Raw genomic sequence first — 18391 nt, 5'->3', positions numbered from 1 at the left:
ATCTACCACATCTCTCTACCACATCTCTCCACCACATCTACCACATCTCTCTACCACATCTCTCTAGCACATCTCTCTACCACATCTCTCTACCACATCTCTCCACCACATCTACCACATCTCTCTACCACATCTATCTACCACATCTCTCTACCAGATCTCTCTATCACATCTCTCTACCACATCTACCTACCACATCTCTCTATCACATCTCTCTACCCCATCTCTCACATCTCTCTACCACATCTCTCTATCACATCTCTCTACCCCATCTCTCACATCTCTCTACCACATCTCTCTACCACATCTATCTACCACATCTCTCTACCACATCTATCTACCACATCTCTCTACCACATCGCTCTACCACATCTAGAGTGAGGGGAAAAAGTATTTGATCCCCTGCTGATTTTGTATGTTTGCCCACTGACAAAGAAATGATCAGTCAATAATTTGAATGGTAGGTTTATTTGAACAGTGAGAGACAGAATAACAACAAAAAAATCCAGAAAAACGCATGTCAAAAATGTTATAAATTGATTTGCATTTTAATGAGGGAAATAAGTATTTGACCCCCTCTCAATCAGAAAGATTTCTGTCTCCCAGGTGTCTTTAATACAGGTAATGAGCTGAGATTAGGAGCACACTCTTAAAGGGAGTGCTCCTAATCTCAGTTTGTTACCTGTATAAAAGACACCTGTCCACAGAAGCAATCAATCAATCAGATTCCAAACTCTCCACCATGGCCAAGACCAAAGAGCTCTCCAAGGATGTCAGGGACAAGATTGTAGACCTACACAAGGCTGGAATGGGCTACAAGACCATCGCCAAGCCGCTTGGTGAGAAGGTGACAACAGTTGGTGCGATTATTCGCAAATGGAAGAAACACAAAAGAACTGTCAATCTCTCTCGGCCTGGGGCTCCATGCAAGATCTCACCTCGTGGAGTTGCAATGATCATGAGAACGGTGAGGATTCAGCCCAGAACTACACGGGAGGATCTTGTCAATGATCTCAAGGCAGCTGGGACCATAGTCACCAAGAAAACAATTGGTAACACACTACGCCGTGAAGGACTGAAATCCTGCAATGCCCGCAAGGTCCCCCTGCTAAAGAAAGCACATATACATGCCCGTCTGAAGTTTGCCAATGAACATCTGAATGATTCAGAGGACAACTGGGTGACAGTGTTGTGGTCAGATGAGCCCAAAATGGAGCTCTTTGGCATCAACTCAACTCGCCATGTTTGGAGGAGGAGGAATGCTGCCTATGACCCCAAGAACACCATCCCCACCGTCAAACATGGAGGTGGAAACATTATACTTTGGTGGCCAACTACAAGAAACGTCTGACCTCTGTGATTGCCAACAAGGGTTTTGCCACCAAGTACTAAGTCATGTTTTGCAGAGGGGTCAAATACTTATTTCCCTCATTAAAATGCAAATCAATTTATAACATTTTTGACATGCGTTTTTCTGGATTTTTTTGTTGTTATCCTGTCTCTCACTGTTCAAATAAACCTACCATTAAAATTATAGACTGATAATTTCTTTGTCAGTGGGCAAACTTACAAAATCAGCAGGGGATCAAATACTTTTTTCCCTCACTGTAGATGTTGGACTTAATGCACTTGCACTTCAACATGTAGCATAATTCTGTCATTTTTATGAAATTGCACTTATCCAGCCTACTTTCTTGTAAATATCCTTTGCTATCGGTTTTAAAATATGTGATTTTGTTTGTATGTATTGCAGAGGCGTGGACTCGAGTCACATGACTTGGACTTGACTTGATAGAAAATAAAACAACTTGAGACGACTTCGACTTGGAGCCTCACGACTCGGGACTCGATTTAGACTTGAGACTGATGACTTGAAATTATTTGGCCAGATTTTGTAACGTTTTGTCACTGATTTTGTGGCACAGAGTCTACGTGGATTAGGCTACTCTCAACGCTGCCAAAGACAGTATCTCACTTGCAAAAAAAACTCTGATTGGCTAGTGAAACTCACACTCTGCCCTCTGATTGAATCAGCAAACTGTCAATCAACACAGGTCGGGTGACCTACAGTAGTGCTGTGAGAAGGTTTTGGGGGATTGCGAGTGTGAAACTGAATGGGAAAAAATACATTAAAATGTCATTCATATTTTAATAGGCAAGATATAGCCTACCATTTATATTTTATATTTATACCTTTGTTTATTTGATCTGGTTACTAACACAGGCCTAAGGCATTGCACCAAATTCTTGAAATCTGTGTTTCAGAACCCAAAAATTATGCTTCTTGACTGTTGACCAATGACCAGTCATCAGCATTGGCGTGCAAAGGCGGGCGCACACGTCCAGATGAGTGACCAGAAAACACTGGTTTAATTTTCTCCTGTTTTACCTGGCAAAAACACAGTAGTTTACCCACGTTAATATTATCCATATAAAGTACCGTTTAGCAACCCGCTATGGATGCATCTTTTCCACAATAGGCTAACTGGTGATTTCATTGACCATTTTCATATTTCAGATAGGCCTAGTTTGGGTGTGTTATAATTATATAACTCAGTGGTGGTACTGCATATGTCTAAAGATAGCTGTAACATCGTACTACCTGCAATACTCATGGGATGAAGATGTAACATTCTGGCGAATTAACTAGGATATTTGTGAGGAAGAAAAAAAGGCTACAGACAAATCATGCTTCCATCTGATACAGCAACACCCCAGCCATATGATCCTGCAACCTGGCTGCATACAGGTAGGGTAGGCCATATGATCCTGCAACCTGGCTGCATACAGGTAGGGTAGGCCATATTATCCTGCAACCTGGCTGCATACAGGTAGGGTAGACATATGATCCTGCAACAAAGCTGCAAACAGGTGGGGTAGGCCATATGATCCTGCAACCTGGCTGCATACAGGTAGGGTAGGCCATATGATCCTGCAACCTGGCTGCATACAGGTAGTGTAGACATATGATCCTGCAACAAAGCTGCAAACAGGTGGGGTAGGCCATATGATCCTGCAACCTGGCTGCATACAGGTAGGGTAGGCCATATGATCCTGCAACCTGGCTGCATACAGGTAGGGTAGCCATATGATCCTGCAACCTGGCTGCATACAGGTAGGGTGGGCCATATGATCCTGCAACCTGGCTGCATACAGGTAGGGTAGGCCATATAATCCTGTAACCCCCGCTGCATACAGGTAGGGTTGCCGTATGATCCTGTAACCCCCGCTGCATACAGGTAGGGTGTGCCGTATGATCCTGTAACCCCCGCTGCATACAGGTAGGGAGTGCCGTATGATCCTGTAACCCCCGCTGCATACAGGTAGGGTGGTCCATATGATCCTGTAACCCCCGCTGCATACAGGTAGGGTGGGCCGTATGATCCTGTAACCCCCGCTGCATACAGGTAGGGTGGTCCATATGATCCTGTAACCCCCGCTGCATACAGGTAGGGTGGGCCGTATGATCCTGTAACCCCCGCTGCATACAGGTAGGGTGGGCCATATGATCCTGTAACCCCCGCTGCATACAGGTAGGGTTGCCGTATGATCCTGTAACCCCCGCTGCATACAGGTAGGGTATGCCGTATGATCCTGTAACCCCCGCTGCATACAGGTAGGGTAGGCCATTTGATCCTGTAACCCCCGCTGCATACAGGTAGGGTGGGCCATATGCTCCTGTAACCCCCGCTGCATACAGGTAGGGTGGGCCATATGCTCCTGTAACCCCCGCTGCATACAGGTAGGGTGGGCCATATGATCCTGTAACCCCCGCTGCATACAGGTAGGGTGGGCCATATGATCCTGTAACCCCCGCTGCATACAGGTAGGGTGGTCCATATGATCCTGTAACCCCCGCTGCATACAGGTAGGGTAGTCCATATGATCCTGTAACCCCCGCTGCATACAGGTAGGGTAGGCCATATGATCCTGTAACCTCCAGATCTCAGAACTGTTTTGTAGTGTATTATTTTTTCAAAACCTGTTAAGGTCCTCATCTTAAAGGTACCTAAAGTACAGAGCATCAAAATCCTGAGACATTTGTAAATTCTTTTTTAAGGGGGTGCAATAGCAGATACAGTTCAGCCATAAGGCTCTATCACTTCTGAATTAGACATGTTCAGTTTTTAAGACTGTAGTTATTTGAATACTGAAATGATAGAATAACACTATTTTACCAAGATAGAGTCAGAATACATCATCAAATACATTCAGAAATGCATTATGATCTTTAGATAAATTACTGTCATCACCGAACAACAATGTGAAATCATTTACTTTTTGTTGTTGTTGCTTGCCTGCCATTTTTGCTGGCTAGACTGGCCTAGACCATACTTAGAGGGAGATGGCAAAGATGTGTTCTGATTGGTCTGTCTATATTTGTTCAGGCTTGTGATTGGATTGCAGATAGACCCTTATAGCACCAATTTCAAATGGATTTACGCAGATTGAACTTTCTAGTTGTAATTTTTTTTTCACATAAAATTGACTTTAAAAATAATATAACTTTACAAACATATGAAGAACCATCTAAAGATCTATTATATGTGACTAAGTCATTTCTGACATGTCAGATAGAACCTTATAGTCCCAAGGTCTCCATTTGTAGTTGATTTCTAGTTGAACAAGTCATTGCATGCATCGATTTATTTTCTTCTACTTGACTTGACACTTGACTTGGAAAAACTGGTGACTGGACTCCATTTGACTTGCTCTTACAATGCACAACTTGGAATTGACTCAAGACTCGCCCGTTTGACTTGGTACTCGACTTGAGACTTGGACCTTATGACTTGAGACTTGCTTGTGACTCAAATAATATTGACATGGTCCCACCTCTGATGTATTGTGACTGCTATAAAATGAATTGCCTCATTGAGGACATAAAAATGTTCTGAATCTGAATTCTCATCAATTATTGCCCTGATCACCCCCTGCCCATTCCCCCTGCCCCTCGCCCCTACCCATACCCCTGCCCCTCACCCTGCCCCTCACCCCTACCCATACCCCTGCTCCTCACCCCTACCCATACCCCTGCCCCTCACTCCTACCCATACCCCTGCTCCTCACCCCTACCCATATCCCTGCCCCTCACCCCTACCCATACCCCTGCTCCTCGCCCATACCCCCTACCCCTCGCCCCTACCCATACCCCTCGCCCTACCCATACCCCTGCCCCTCACCCCTACCCCTGCCCCTCACCCCTACCCATACCCCTGCTCCTCACCCCTACCCATACCCCTGCCCCTCGCCCCTACCCATACCCCTGCCCCTCACCCCTACCCATACCCCTGCCCCTCACCCCTACCCATACCCCTGCTCCTCACCCCTACCCATACCCCTGCCCCTCACCCCTACCCATACCCCTGCCCCTCACCCCTACCCATACCCCTGCTCCTCACCCCTACCCATACCCCTACCCCTCGCCCCTACCCATACCCCTGCTCCTTGTCCATACCCCTACCCCTCGCCCCTACCCATACCCCTGCTCCTTGTCCATACCCCTACCCTTCGCCCCTGCCCCAAACCCCTGCTCCTTGCCCATACCCCTTTCTCTCACCCCTGCCCCCTGACACTGGAAGTGTCCCCTTGCTCATGGCGGTTTCTCTGACCTTTTTCCTCCTCTGGGCACTGCTGGAGATCTTGTCTGGTGTGACCCCCAGGTCAGACAGAACCTTGGCAATTCCCCTCGCGTCCACCCCACAGTTAGGGGCCACGTTACTTTCACAGCGTCTGTGTACATTCACCTTGCAGACTGAGAGAGAGACCATGGTTACACCACATGTACATTCACCTTGCAGACTGAGAGAGACCATGGTTACATCACATGTACATTCACCTTGCAGACTGAGAGAGACCATGGTTACATCACATGTACATTCACCTTGCAGACTGAGAGAGACCATGGTTACACCACATGTACATTCACCTTGCAGACTGAGAGAGACCATGGTTACACCACATGTACATTCACCTTGCAGACTGAGAGAGACCATGGTTACACCACATGTACATTCACCTTGCAGACTGAGAGAGAGACCATGGTTACACCACATGTACATTCACCTTGCAGACTGAGAGAGACCATGGTTACATCACATGTACATTCACCTTGCAGACTGAGAGAGACCATGGTTACATCACATGTACATTCACCTTGCAGACTGAGAGAGACCATGGTTACACCACATGTACATTCACCTTGCAGACTGAGAGAGACCATGGTTACACCACATGTACATTCACCTTGCAGACTGAGAGAGACCATGGTTACACCACATGTACATTCACCTTGCAGACTGAGAGAGACCATGGTTACACCACATGTACATTCACCTTGCAAACAGAGAGAATCCATGCTACTGGACTGCATCACAATCTTCTTGGCAAGTACCAAATGTTGTGAGAATGTACTACGTACAGTATGTTAGATTAGATTTCTTTATTGTCTGATTTTCACAGATATTTACTTTACGTACAAGAAAATGCACTGTGAAATGTGAATGACATGGCAAAGACCAGACATAACATCAAACATACACATTCATGAAAAAACAAAACAAGAATGACAGCTTAAACTCTTATCCCTCCTTTCCACATTACATAGCTGTCCCTCCTATATTCAATATTTTTTTATTATCATTTGTTGTTGCTGGGGGCAGTAGATCAGCTTTCATATTGCAGATAGATTGTAGCTTCCATCAATGTAATCGTCTGCATCATTTCTAATCCCCCATATATTTTTTTAAGTATACATACATATATATATATATATATATATATATATATATATATACTGCTCAAAAAAATAAAGGGAACACTTAAACAACACAATGTAACTCCAAGTCAATAAATTTCACATGCTGTTGTGCAAATGGAATAGACAACAGGTGGAAATTATAGGCAATTAGCAAGACACCCCCAATAAAGGAGTGGTTGTGCAGGTGGTGACCACAGACCACTTCTCAGTTCCTATGCTTCCTGGCTGATGTTTTGGTCACTTTGAATGCTGGCGGTGCTTTCACTCTAGTTGTAGCATGAGATGGAGTCTAAAACCCACACAAGTGGCTCAGGTAGTGCAGCTCATCCAGGATGGCACATCAATGCGAGCTGTGGCAAGAAGGTTTGCTGTGTCTGTCAGCGTAGTGTCCAGAGCATGGAGGCGCTACCAGGAGACAGGCCAGTACATCAGGAGACGTGGAGGAGGCCGTAGGAGGGAAACAACCCAGCAGCAGGACCGCTACCTCCGCCTTTGTGCAAGGAGGAGCAGGAGGAGCACTGCCAGAGCCCTGCAAAATGACCTCCAGCAGGCCACAAATGTGCATGTGTCTGCTCAAACGGTCAGAAACAGACTCCATGAGGGTGGTATGAGGGCCCGACGTCCACAGGTGGGGGTTGTGCTTACAGCCCAACACCGTGCAGGATGTTTGGCATTTGCCAGAGAACACCAAGATTGGCAAATTCGCCACTGGCGCCCTGTGCTCTTCACAGATGAAAGCAGGTTCACACTGAGCACGTGACAGACGTGACAGAGTCTGGAGACGCCGTGGAGAACGTTCTGCTGTCTGCAACATCCTCCAGCATGACCGGTTTGGCAGTGGGTCAGTCATGGTGTGGGGTGGCATTTCTTTGGGGGGCCGCACAGCCCTCCATGTGCTCGCCAGAGGTAGCCTGACTGCCATTAGGTACCGAGATGAGATCCTCAGACCCCTTGTGAGACCATATGCTGGTGCGGTTGGCCCTGGGTTCCTCCTAATGCAAGACAATGCTAGACCTCATGTGGCTGGAGTATGCCAGCAGTTCCTGCAAGAGGAAGGCATTGATGCTATGGACTGGCCCGCCCGTTCCCCAGACCTGAATCCAATTGAGCACATCTGGGACATCATGTCTCGCTCCATCCACCAACGCCACGTTGCACCACAGACTGTCCAGGAGTAGGCGGATGCTTTAGTCCAGGTCTGGGAAGAGATCCCTCAGGAGACCATCCGCCACCTCATCAGGAGCATGCCCAGGCGTTGTAGGGAGGTCATACAGGCACGTGGAGGCCACACACACTACTGAGCCTCATTTTGACTTGTTTTAAGGACATTACATCAAAGTTGGATCAGCCTGTAGTGTGGTTTTCCACTTTAATTTTGAGTGTGACTCCAAATCCAGACCTCCATGGGTTGATAAATTGGATTTCCATTGATTATTTTTGTGTGATTTTGTTGTCAGCACATTCAACTATGTAAAGAAAAAAGTATTTAATAAGATTATTTCATTCATTCAGATCTAGGATGTGTTATTTTAGTGTTCCCTTTATTTTTTTGAGCAGTGTATATAAAAAAAATATTAATGAGATGACCATGAGATGTTTCTACAACTTGATTGGAGTCCACCTGTGGTAAATTCAGTTGATTGGACATGATTTGGAAAGGCATACACCTGTCTATATAAATATAAGGTCCCACAGTTTACAGTGCATGTCAGACCAAAACCAAGCCCTCATGGAATGGATTGTCCGTAGAGCTCCAAGACAAGGATTGTGTCGAGGTACAGATCTGGGGAAGGGTACCAAAACATTTCTACAGCATTGAAGGTCCCCAAGAACACAGTGGCCTCCATCATTCTTAAATGGAAGAAGTTTGGAACCACCAAGACTCTTCCTAGAGCTGGCCGCCCGGCCAAACTGAGCAATCATGGGAGAAGGGCATTGGTCAGGGAGGTGACCAAGAACCCGATGGTCACTCTGAAAGAGCTCTAGAGTTCCTCTGTGGAGATGGGAGAAGCTTCCAGAAGGACAACCATCTCTGCAGCACTCCACCAATCAGGCCTTTATGGTAGAGTGGCAAGACGGAAGCCACTCCTCAGTAAAAGGTACATGACAGCCCGCTTGGAGTTTGTCATTAGGCACCTAAAGGACTCTCAGACCATGAGAAACAAGATTCTCAGCGCTGATGAAACCAAGATTGAAGTCCTTGGCCTGAATGGAAAGCGTCACATCTGGAGGAAACCTAGCACCAACTCTATGGTGAAGCATGGTGGTGGCAGCATCATGCAGTGGGGATAGTTTTCTGCGGCAGGGACTGGGAAACTAGTCAGGATCGAGTGAAAGATGAACGGAGCAAAGTACAGAGAGATCCTTGATGAAAACCTGCTCCAGAGCACTCAGGACCTCAGACTTGGGCGAAAGTTCACCTTCCAACAGGACAACGACCCTAAGCACACAGCCAAGACAACGCAGAAGAGGCTTCGGAACAAGTCTCTGAATGTCCTTGAGTGGCCCAGCCAGAGCCCGTACTGGAACCCAAACAAACTTGATCTCAAACCCGATCTCTGGAGACCTGAAAATAGCTGTGCAGCGATGCTCACCATCCAACCTGACAGCTTGAGAGGATCTGCAGAGAAGAATGGGAGAAACTCCCCAAATACAGGTGTGGCAAGCTTGTAGTGTCATACCCAAGAAGACTCGAGGCTGTAATCGCTGCCAAAGGTGCTTCAACAAAGTACAGAGTATTGGGTCTGAATACTTATGTAAATGTGATATTTCCGTTTTTTTATTTTTAATACATTTGCAAAAAAATGTAAAACCTATTTTACCTTTGTCATTATGTGGTATTGTGTGTAGATTAATGAGGGGAAAAAATGAATTCATTATAGAGTAAGGCTGTAACATAACACAATGTGGGAAAAGTCAAGGGGTCTGAATACTTTCCGAATGCACCGTATATATAAATATACATGCATATACACATGCATATCCTATACTTAATCTTACACACCCCCTTAATGTCCAAGTTCCCTGAGCGTTGTACATAATGTTATTGCACACCACTATAGTTTCAATGTCCATGATTAGTAGTGAGTTGTAGTGCATTTGTTTATATATGTCAGTGTGTGCCTGTGTGTGTGCTTGTGTGCTGGCATACCTTTGCATTGCAGCCCTTGTCTGAGCAGGCCCCACAGTAGTGAACCACAGTGGTCACAGAAGGTTAGGACTTTGAAGTTGTGAATACCAAACTTATGAGGCATATTAACGCTGAACCGCTGGGATCCAACCTGCAGGGGGCGACAAAGAGCACTGACGATAACACAGTCACACCGCTTGATTGATTCACCTCATAATAACGAATATGTGGAGAGATGCCTACCTCCTCTGGTGTAGTGTCCTCTTTGTCTTTCTTCATCCCAGCACACTTTGTGATGATGAGCTCGTGGCAGCGCTTATGGACTACACACGTACACACTAGGAGACACCAGACAACTCAGTCATTCACTTTCATTTCAACACGTTAGCTGACTTATCCCTAAAGGCCCTATTACATATAGAGTGATAGGAATACATGTTAGTGTGCAGATATATGTCACACAGAGAAACTGTCAGTAAGGAGAGAGAAAGTAGATATATTACCTTGACACTGGTAGCCCTGTTTCCCGATCACACCCCTGTTGAGATAGATACATAGTCTCACTGACATTTCACTCAATGCAACATACAGTCAGATTCAAAATGGAACATTATTATGTTACATCAGTGGAATTGTAAGGTATTGCTTAGAATGAAGTGAAAATATTTTCTGACCCAATTTAACACGTTTCAAACTCCTTGCTATATTTGAAGACCCTCACAGTTTTGTCACATTCACATACATTTCATGTTTCTGATTGAAGGCACAATCTGTAATTTCAACAGCCTGACTGTGCTTCAAGTATACTGTAATTAAAGGTATTTTTTCCTTTTCCTGTTGAAAAACAATATCCCACGTATAAATACAGTAATGTGGACACACTTGAAGGTAAAAAAAAATGTTTTGAGCAGAATTTAGTTTTTTAGACACGAGTGCAAACTTCATGTAGTCGGCCATTAAGGGAGTTGGTCAATGGTGCCCTCTGATGTCATCGGCCTCCCCCTTGCTTGGGGGAACAATGGAGAAACAATAGAGTACCACAGTATGAGTCATAATACCCATTAAACCTAGGGGTCAAACAAGGAAATGGTTCCAATCGTTTGTCCACCATTCATTTTTCCCATAAGGGATTTTAGGAACCCTTAAAATAAGGGCTGTGTTTCATGTAGGCTTACCCTGGCGTGACGTTTTGATAACCGTGTACATTTCTCGAGGACAAGACTACTTTAATCAATATATTCACCTGTATTAACACCCCCAAAATGAAATGGTAATTAGCTGCTAATGTGGCTATCATAAAGAACTACAAATGCCATGATGATCTGGACGAGACTGCCGAATCGAGGCAAAGGTAAGTATCTCTGGATTAACTATCTAAAGCTAGCTACATTTAGTATTAAATAAATTGGCTACATTTCTTTAACCTGTTGAGGGTAGGGGGCAGTATTTGCACGGCCGGATAAAAAACGTACCCGATTTAATCTGGTTATTACTACTGCCCAGAAACTAGAATATGCATATAATTATTGGCTTTGGATAGAAAACACCCTAAAGTTTCTAAAACTGTTTGAATGGTGTCTGTGAGTATAACAGAACTCATATGGCAGGCAAAAACCTGAGAAGATTCTGTACAGGAAGTGCCCTCTCTGACCATTCCTTGGGCTTCTTGACTCTTTTTGTTGAAAACTTAGGATCTTTGCTGTAACGTGACACTTCCTACGGCTCCCATAGGCTCTCAGAACCCGGGAAAAAGCTGAATGATGTCGAGGCAGCCCCTGGCTGAAAAACAGCGCCTTTGGTAAGTGGTCTATCAGAGGACAATGAGACTGAGGCGCGTGCACGAGGCGACCCCATGTCTTTATTTTCTCTCTCTTTGTACTAAAACACGGTTTCCCGGTCGGAATATTATCGCTTTTTTAAGAGAAAAATGGCATAAAAATTGATTTTAAACAGCGGTTGACATGCTTCGAAGTACGGTAATGGAATATTTAGAATTTTTTTGTCACGAAACGCGTCGGGCGCGTCACTCTTCTTTACCCTTTCGGATAGTGTCTTGAACACACGAACAAAACGCCGCTATTTGGATATAACTATGGATTATTTTGAACCAAACCAACATTTGTTATTGAAGTAGAAGTCCTGGGAGTGCATTCTGACGAAGAACAGCAAAGGTAATACAATTTTTCTTATAGTAAATCTGACTTTGGTGAGGGCTAAACTTGGTGGGTGTCTAAATAGCTAGCCCTGTGATGCCGGGCTATCTACTCAGAATATTGCAAAATGTGCTTTCACCGAAAAGCTATTTTAAAATCGGACATAGCGAGTGCATAGAGGAGTTCTGTATCTATAATTCTTAAAATAATTGTTATGTTTTTTGTGAACGTTTATCGTGAGTAATTTAGTAAATTCACCGGAAGTTTGCTAGTATGCTAGTTCTGAACGTCACATGCTAATGTAAAAAGCTGTTTTTTGATATAAATATGAACTTGATTGAACAAAACATGCATGTATTGTATAACATAATGTCCTAGGATTGTCATCTGATGAAGATCATCAAAGGTTAGTGCTGCATTTAGCTGTGGTTTGGGTTTATGTGACATTATATGCTAGCTTGAAAAATGGGTGTCTGATTATTTCTGGCTGGGTACTCTGCTGACATAATCTAATGTTTTGCTTTCGTTGTAAAGCCTTTTTGAAATCGGACAGTGTGGTTAGATTAACGAGAGTCTTGTCTTTAAAATGGTGTAAAATAGTCATATGTTTGAGAAATTGAAGTAATAGCATTTCTAAGGTATTTGAATAACGCGCCACGGGATTCCACTGGCTGTTACGTAGGTGGGACGAAATCGTCCCACTGGCCCTAGAGAGGTTAAATTGACAATTCTGTAAACTGTCTTGCGCACATTTTAAATTGACACAATACCTGTTAGCAAAGGTGTCAGCTAGAGATTACGTGCAGGAGATTACAGGGATTTGTAGTATTGCATGATGTCTACTTTGATGCTAATTAGCGTTTTCGAATCTGAGAGTAAATAGAGCCGAATATATTGATAAAAGTCACCTTGTCCGAGAGAGATTTACATGGTTATCAAAACGTCATGCCAGGGTAAGACTACACAAAACACAGCCCTTATTTTAAGTGTTTCTAAAATTCCTCATGGATAAAATGAATGGTGGAAAAACGATTGGAACCATTTCCATGTTTGACCACTAGATTTTATGGCTATTATGACACCTCCACTGTGGGGCTCTATAGAGAACAAAAGAGGAAAGGCCCACCCCCCCACTAGTGCCATGTCATGAGGATAAGTAAATCAGGTGATAAATGCAGACTGGAGTGCGACTTTAATTGAAATTGAACAGACTGTGCCTCTCAGTCTAATTTAATAAGTTCATCAGGTACAGTGCTAGGTGCTACATGTCAGGTTCCTGAGCCATAGCAGTGTGTTCTGCCACCTTTAGCAGAGCTGTCACTGTGGCAATGTGGCCATATGTTATGGCTGAGTCGGGGTGTGAGAGGGGGAGGAGGGGGTGGAGGGAAGATGAAGAGGCTGGGCCTGAAATAGCCACAGCTGTGTGCTAACACTCTTTATCACCTCTGTCAGGGAGACAAGTCACACCATTATCCCCCGTTACACTTATGGCCAATTCCCACCTGAGACTTACCACAGTGTTTTACCAAAAAGGCTCAGACTTTTTTGTTTCCACCTCTATGGACCATCTCCATTGTCTGGTCAATGGCCTCAGCTGACCTGCTCTGACTTGGGGCCAAGGCCCTGGAAACTGACATTAGCTGGCATTTACAGAAAAATGGCTAACTGTGAACATGGGTTAACAACTTCCACGGTAAACACCTTCTCACAAAGAAACTGTCTTGATGATGCAGAGGTTGTTGATTCTGCTCTTCACAAGTCTTTTGTGTCACACTCCTGATGGAAACACAGTTCCCCAAAAATAACACTAGAGCTTACATGAACATAAACACTGACAAAACACTGGTGTGGGGTAAGTCTCAGGTGGAAATGGGAGCGTCTGAAAATGCGACAGTATCCTGCAGTCAGTTAGGGACCTTTTGACAGCGACACTCTGTATTTCAAAGTTCATCAGAGAACTGGAGGCACTTGTCAGTGAGAGAAAGACTATTGTGCACTACCATCAAGACTCATGTTGTATCAATGAGATACTGTTTAAAGTAACATCAACCTGTAGGCAGGCACTGTTCCCAGTTCAGATCAGACTCTTCTCACAGCTTTAAGACACTCGGACTCCATGTGCTCTACAGTGATCTGTTAGGTCATAAGCCCTGGGAAGCAGGAATTGTCAGCTTGTACTACAGATGCGTGCTTGGTGCATGTAGCTTGGTGCCATCGGGGAGCAGAGAACCAGCTGGACTATCCAGGATAAAGCTTCCACTGTCACACTGTAATGGCTAGCCTAGGGGCTTTTCCCACTGTCTCCATGGCAACACTGACAGACAAGAGCGCCGACCGTCCATGACCACGCATATAAAATCTCTATAAGCTGACGCAGGTAGGTGTGTGTGTGTGTGTCTCTCACCATATAAAGTATCTACAGGCTAACATAGGTAGGTGTGTGTGTGTCTCTCACCATATAAAATCTCTGCAGTGGGAGCAGTAGGTAGGCTGTCGTAGGTATGTGGCCATGAACTTGTGTCCATTGACCTGATGGACCCTCCTTCGTACGGCACCCTGCCTCTTCCTTGGCCGCATGCGCTCCCGAAACACACGCTCCTCTGCATTCTCACTGGAGCCTGGAGCTGGAGAAACACATTATTAGCAAAACCAAGGAATCATAAGATTGTAACATGGGAAACACATGACTTCCTCTTTAATGTATCAACTGGTACACAACAGAATGCCACAAGAAGGAGGCTGATGAATTATTTCACATTGGTGAAGAGTCTGCCAGTAGTATGCTTCTCCACAGTGCTACTCCAACCCCCATACAGCTGGGAGGGAATGGAACAGTCTAGTGCTACTCCAACCCCCATACAGCTGGGAGGGAATGGAACAGTCTAGTGCTACTCCAACCCCCATACAGCTGGGAGGGAATGGAATAGTCTAGTGCTACTCCAACCACCCTAGCTGGGAGGGAATGTAACAGTCTAGTGCTACTCCAACCCCCATACAGCTGGGAGGGAATGGAACAGTCTAGTGCTACTCCAACCCCCATACAGCTGGGAGGGAATGGAACAGTCTAGTGCTACTCCAACCCCCATACAGCTGGGAGGGAATGGAATAGTCTAGTGCTACTCCAAACACCCTAGCTGGGAGGGAATGGAACAGTCTAGTGCTACTCCAACCCCCATACAGCTGGGAGGGAATGGAACAGTCTAGTGCTACTCCAACCCCCATACAGCTGGGAGGGAATGGAACAGTCTAGTGCTACTCCAACCCCCATACAGCTGGGAGGGAATGGAACAGTCTAGTGCTACTCCAACCCCCATACAGCTGGGAGGGAATGGAACAGTCTAGTGCTACTCCAACCCCCATACAGCTGGGATGGAATGAAACAGTCTAGTGCTACTCCAACCCCCATACAGCTGGGAGGGAATGGAACAGTCTAGTGCTACTCCAACCCCCATACAGCTGGGAGGGAATGAAACAGTCTAGTGCTACTCCAACCCCCATACAGCTGGGACGGAATGAAACAGTCTAGTGCTACTCCAACCCCCATACAGCTGGGAGGGAATGAAACAGTCTAGTGCTACTCCAACCCCCATACAGCTGGGAGGGAATGGAACAGTCTAGTGCTACTCCAACCCCCATACAGCTGGGAGGGAATGGAACAGTCTAGTGCTACTCCAACCCCCATACAGCTGGGAGGGAATGAAACAGTCTAGTGCTACTCCAAACACCCTAGCTGGGAGGGAATGGAACAGTCTAGTGCTACTCCAAACACCCTAGCTTGGAGGGAATGGAACAGTCTAGTGCTACTCCAAACACCCTAGCTGGGAGGGAATGAAACAGTCTAGTGCTACACCAAACACCCTAGCTGGGAGGGAATGGAACAGTCTAGTGCTACACCAAACACCCTAGCTGGGAGGGAATGAAACAGTCTAGTGCTACACCAAACACCCTAGCTGGGAGGGAATGGAACAGTCTAGTGCTACTCCAAACACCCTAGCTGGGAGGGAATGGAACAGTCTAGTGCTACACCAAACACCCTAGCTGGGAGGGAATGGAACAGTCTAGTGCTACACCAAACACCCTAGCTGGGAGGGAATGGAACAGTCTAGTGCTACACCAAACACCCTAGCTGGGAGGGAATGGAACAGTCTAGTGCTACACCAAACACCCTAGCTGGGAGGGAATGGAACAGTCTAGTGCTACACCAAACACCCTAGCTGGGAGGGAATGGAACAGTCTAGTGCTACTCCAAACACCCTAAAGCTGGGAGGGAATGTCCAGTGCTAGGGGTGTCATTTAAGCAACAAGGCCCGGGGGGGTGCGGTATTTGGCCAATATATGACCAAACTGTTGCCACAAAGTTGGAAGCACAAAATCATCTACAATGTCATCGTATGCTGTAGAGTTAAGATTTCCCTTCAATGAAACTAATTTGCCTAGCCATTATTCCTCCTCCACCAAACTTTACAGTTGGCACTATGCATTGGTGCAGGTAGCGTTCTCCTGGCATCCGTCAAACTAAGATTCATCCGTCGAACTGCCAGATGGTGAAGCGTGATTCATCACTCCAGTGAGCTTTACACCACTCCAGCCGACGCTTGGCATTGTGCATGGTGATCTTAGGCTTGTGTTCGGCTGCTCGGCCATGGAAACCCAATTCATGAAGCTCCCGACAAAAAGTTTTTGTGACGTTGCTTCCAGAGGCAGTTTTGCAACAATTTTGACATGCTACGTGCTTCAGCAGTCAGCGGTCCCGTTCTGTGAGCTTGTGTGGCCGAAAAATTATTTGTGGCTGAGCAGTTGTTGCTCATGGACGTTTTCACTTCACAATAACAGCACTTACAGTTGACCGGGGCAGCTCGAGCAGGGCAGACATTTTACGAACAGACTTGATGGTAAGGTGGCACTATGACGGTGCCACGTTGAAAGTCACTGAGCTCTTCAGTAAGGCCATTCTACTGCCAATGTTTGTCTATGGAGTTTGCATGGCTGTGTGCATCGATTTTATACACCTGTCATCAACGGTGTGGCTGAAATAGCCGAATCCACTAATTTGAAGGGGTGTCCACATACTTTTGTACATATAGTGCCTTTGGAAAGTATTCAGACCCTTTGACTTTTTCCACATTTTGTTACGTTACAGCCTTATTCTAAAATGTATATATTTCTCAGCAATCTACACACTATACCGCATAATGACGAAGGAAAAACTGTTTTTTAGACATTTTTGCAAATGTATTAAATATAACAGAAATACCTTATTTACATAGTATTCAGACTCTTTGCTATGAGACTCGAAATTGAGCTCAGGTGCATCCTGTTTCCATTGATCATCCTTGAGATGTTTCTACAACTTGATTGGAGACCACCTGTTGTAAATTCAATTGATTGGACATGATTTGGAAAGGCACACACCTGTCTATATAAGGTACCACAGTTGACAGTGCATGTCAGAGCAAAAACCAAGCCATGAGGTCGAAGGAATTGTCCGTAGAGCTCAGAGACAGGATTGCGTCGAGGCACAGATCTGGGGAAGGGTACCAAAACATTTCTGCAGCATTGAAGGTCCCCAAGAACACACTGGCCTCCATCATTCTTAAATGGAAGAAGTTTGGAACCACCAAGACTCTTCCTACAGCTGGCCGCACGACCAAACTGAGCAATCGGGAGTAAGGGCCTTGGTCAGGGAGGTGACCAAGAACCCGATGTTCACTCTGACAGAGCACTAGAGTTCCTCTGTGGAGATGGGAGAAGCTTCCAGAAGGACAATCATCTCTGCAGCACTCCATTAATCAGGCCTTTATGGTAGAGTGGCCAGACAGAAGCCACTCCATAATAAAAGGCACATGACAGCCCACTTGGAGTTTGCCAAAAGGCACCTAAAGACTCTCAGATCATGAGAAACAAGATTCTCTGGTCTGATGAAACCAAGATCCAACTCTTTGACCTGAATGCCAAGCGTCACCTCTGGAGGAAACCTGGCACCATCCCTACGATGAAGCATGGTGGTGGCAGCATCATACTGTGGGGATGTTTTTCAGCGGCAGTGACTGGGAGACTAGTCAGGATCGAGGGAAAGATGAACATAGCAAAGTACAGAGAGATCCTTGATGAAAACCTGCTCCAGAACGCTCAGGACCTCAGACTGGGGTGAAGGTTCACCTTCCAACAGACCAACGACCCTAAGCACACAGTCAAGACAACGCAGGAGTGGCTTCAGAACAAGTCCCTGAATGTCCTTGAGTGGCCCAGCCAGAGCTCGGACTTGAACCCGATCAAACATCTCTGGAGAGACCTAAAAATAGCTGTGCAGCGATGCTCCCCATCCAACCTGACAGAGCTTGAGAGGAT

General features: G+C 45.6%; 1 protein-coding gene across 1 annotated transcript in view; it reads right to left on the bottom strand.

Moving 5' to 3' along the window:
• LOC106589721 (protein kinase C epsilon type) overlaps positions 1-18391 on the bottom strand; it is a 157445-nt gene that overhangs the window by 60497 nt on the left and 78557 nt on the right. Inside the window, exons 3-7 of the mRNA XM_045709986.1 lie at positions 14499-14667; positions 10394-10428; positions 10134-10228; positions 9912-10041; positions 5613-5755 (exon numbers count right to left, since the gene is read on the bottom strand). Coding sequence (XP_045565942.1) covers positions 5613-5755; positions 9912-10041; positions 10134-10228; positions 10394-10428; positions 14499-14667 — 572 coding nt within the window. The remainder of the gene's footprint in view (positions 1-5612; positions 5756-9911; positions 10042-10133; positions 10229-10393; positions 10429-14498; positions 14668-18391) is intronic.

Source organism: Salmo salar, chromosome ssa28, assembly GCF_905237065.1.
Source record: "Salmo salar chromosome ssa28, Ssal_v3.1, whole genome shotgun sequence".
NCBI classification, from domain to species: domain Eukaryota; kingdom Metazoa; phylum Chordata; class Actinopteri; order Salmoniformes; family Salmonidae; genus Salmo; species Salmo salar.
Note: the sequence above shows the minus strand (reverse complement) of the source record. Positions and strands in the feature narration are given on the sequence as shown.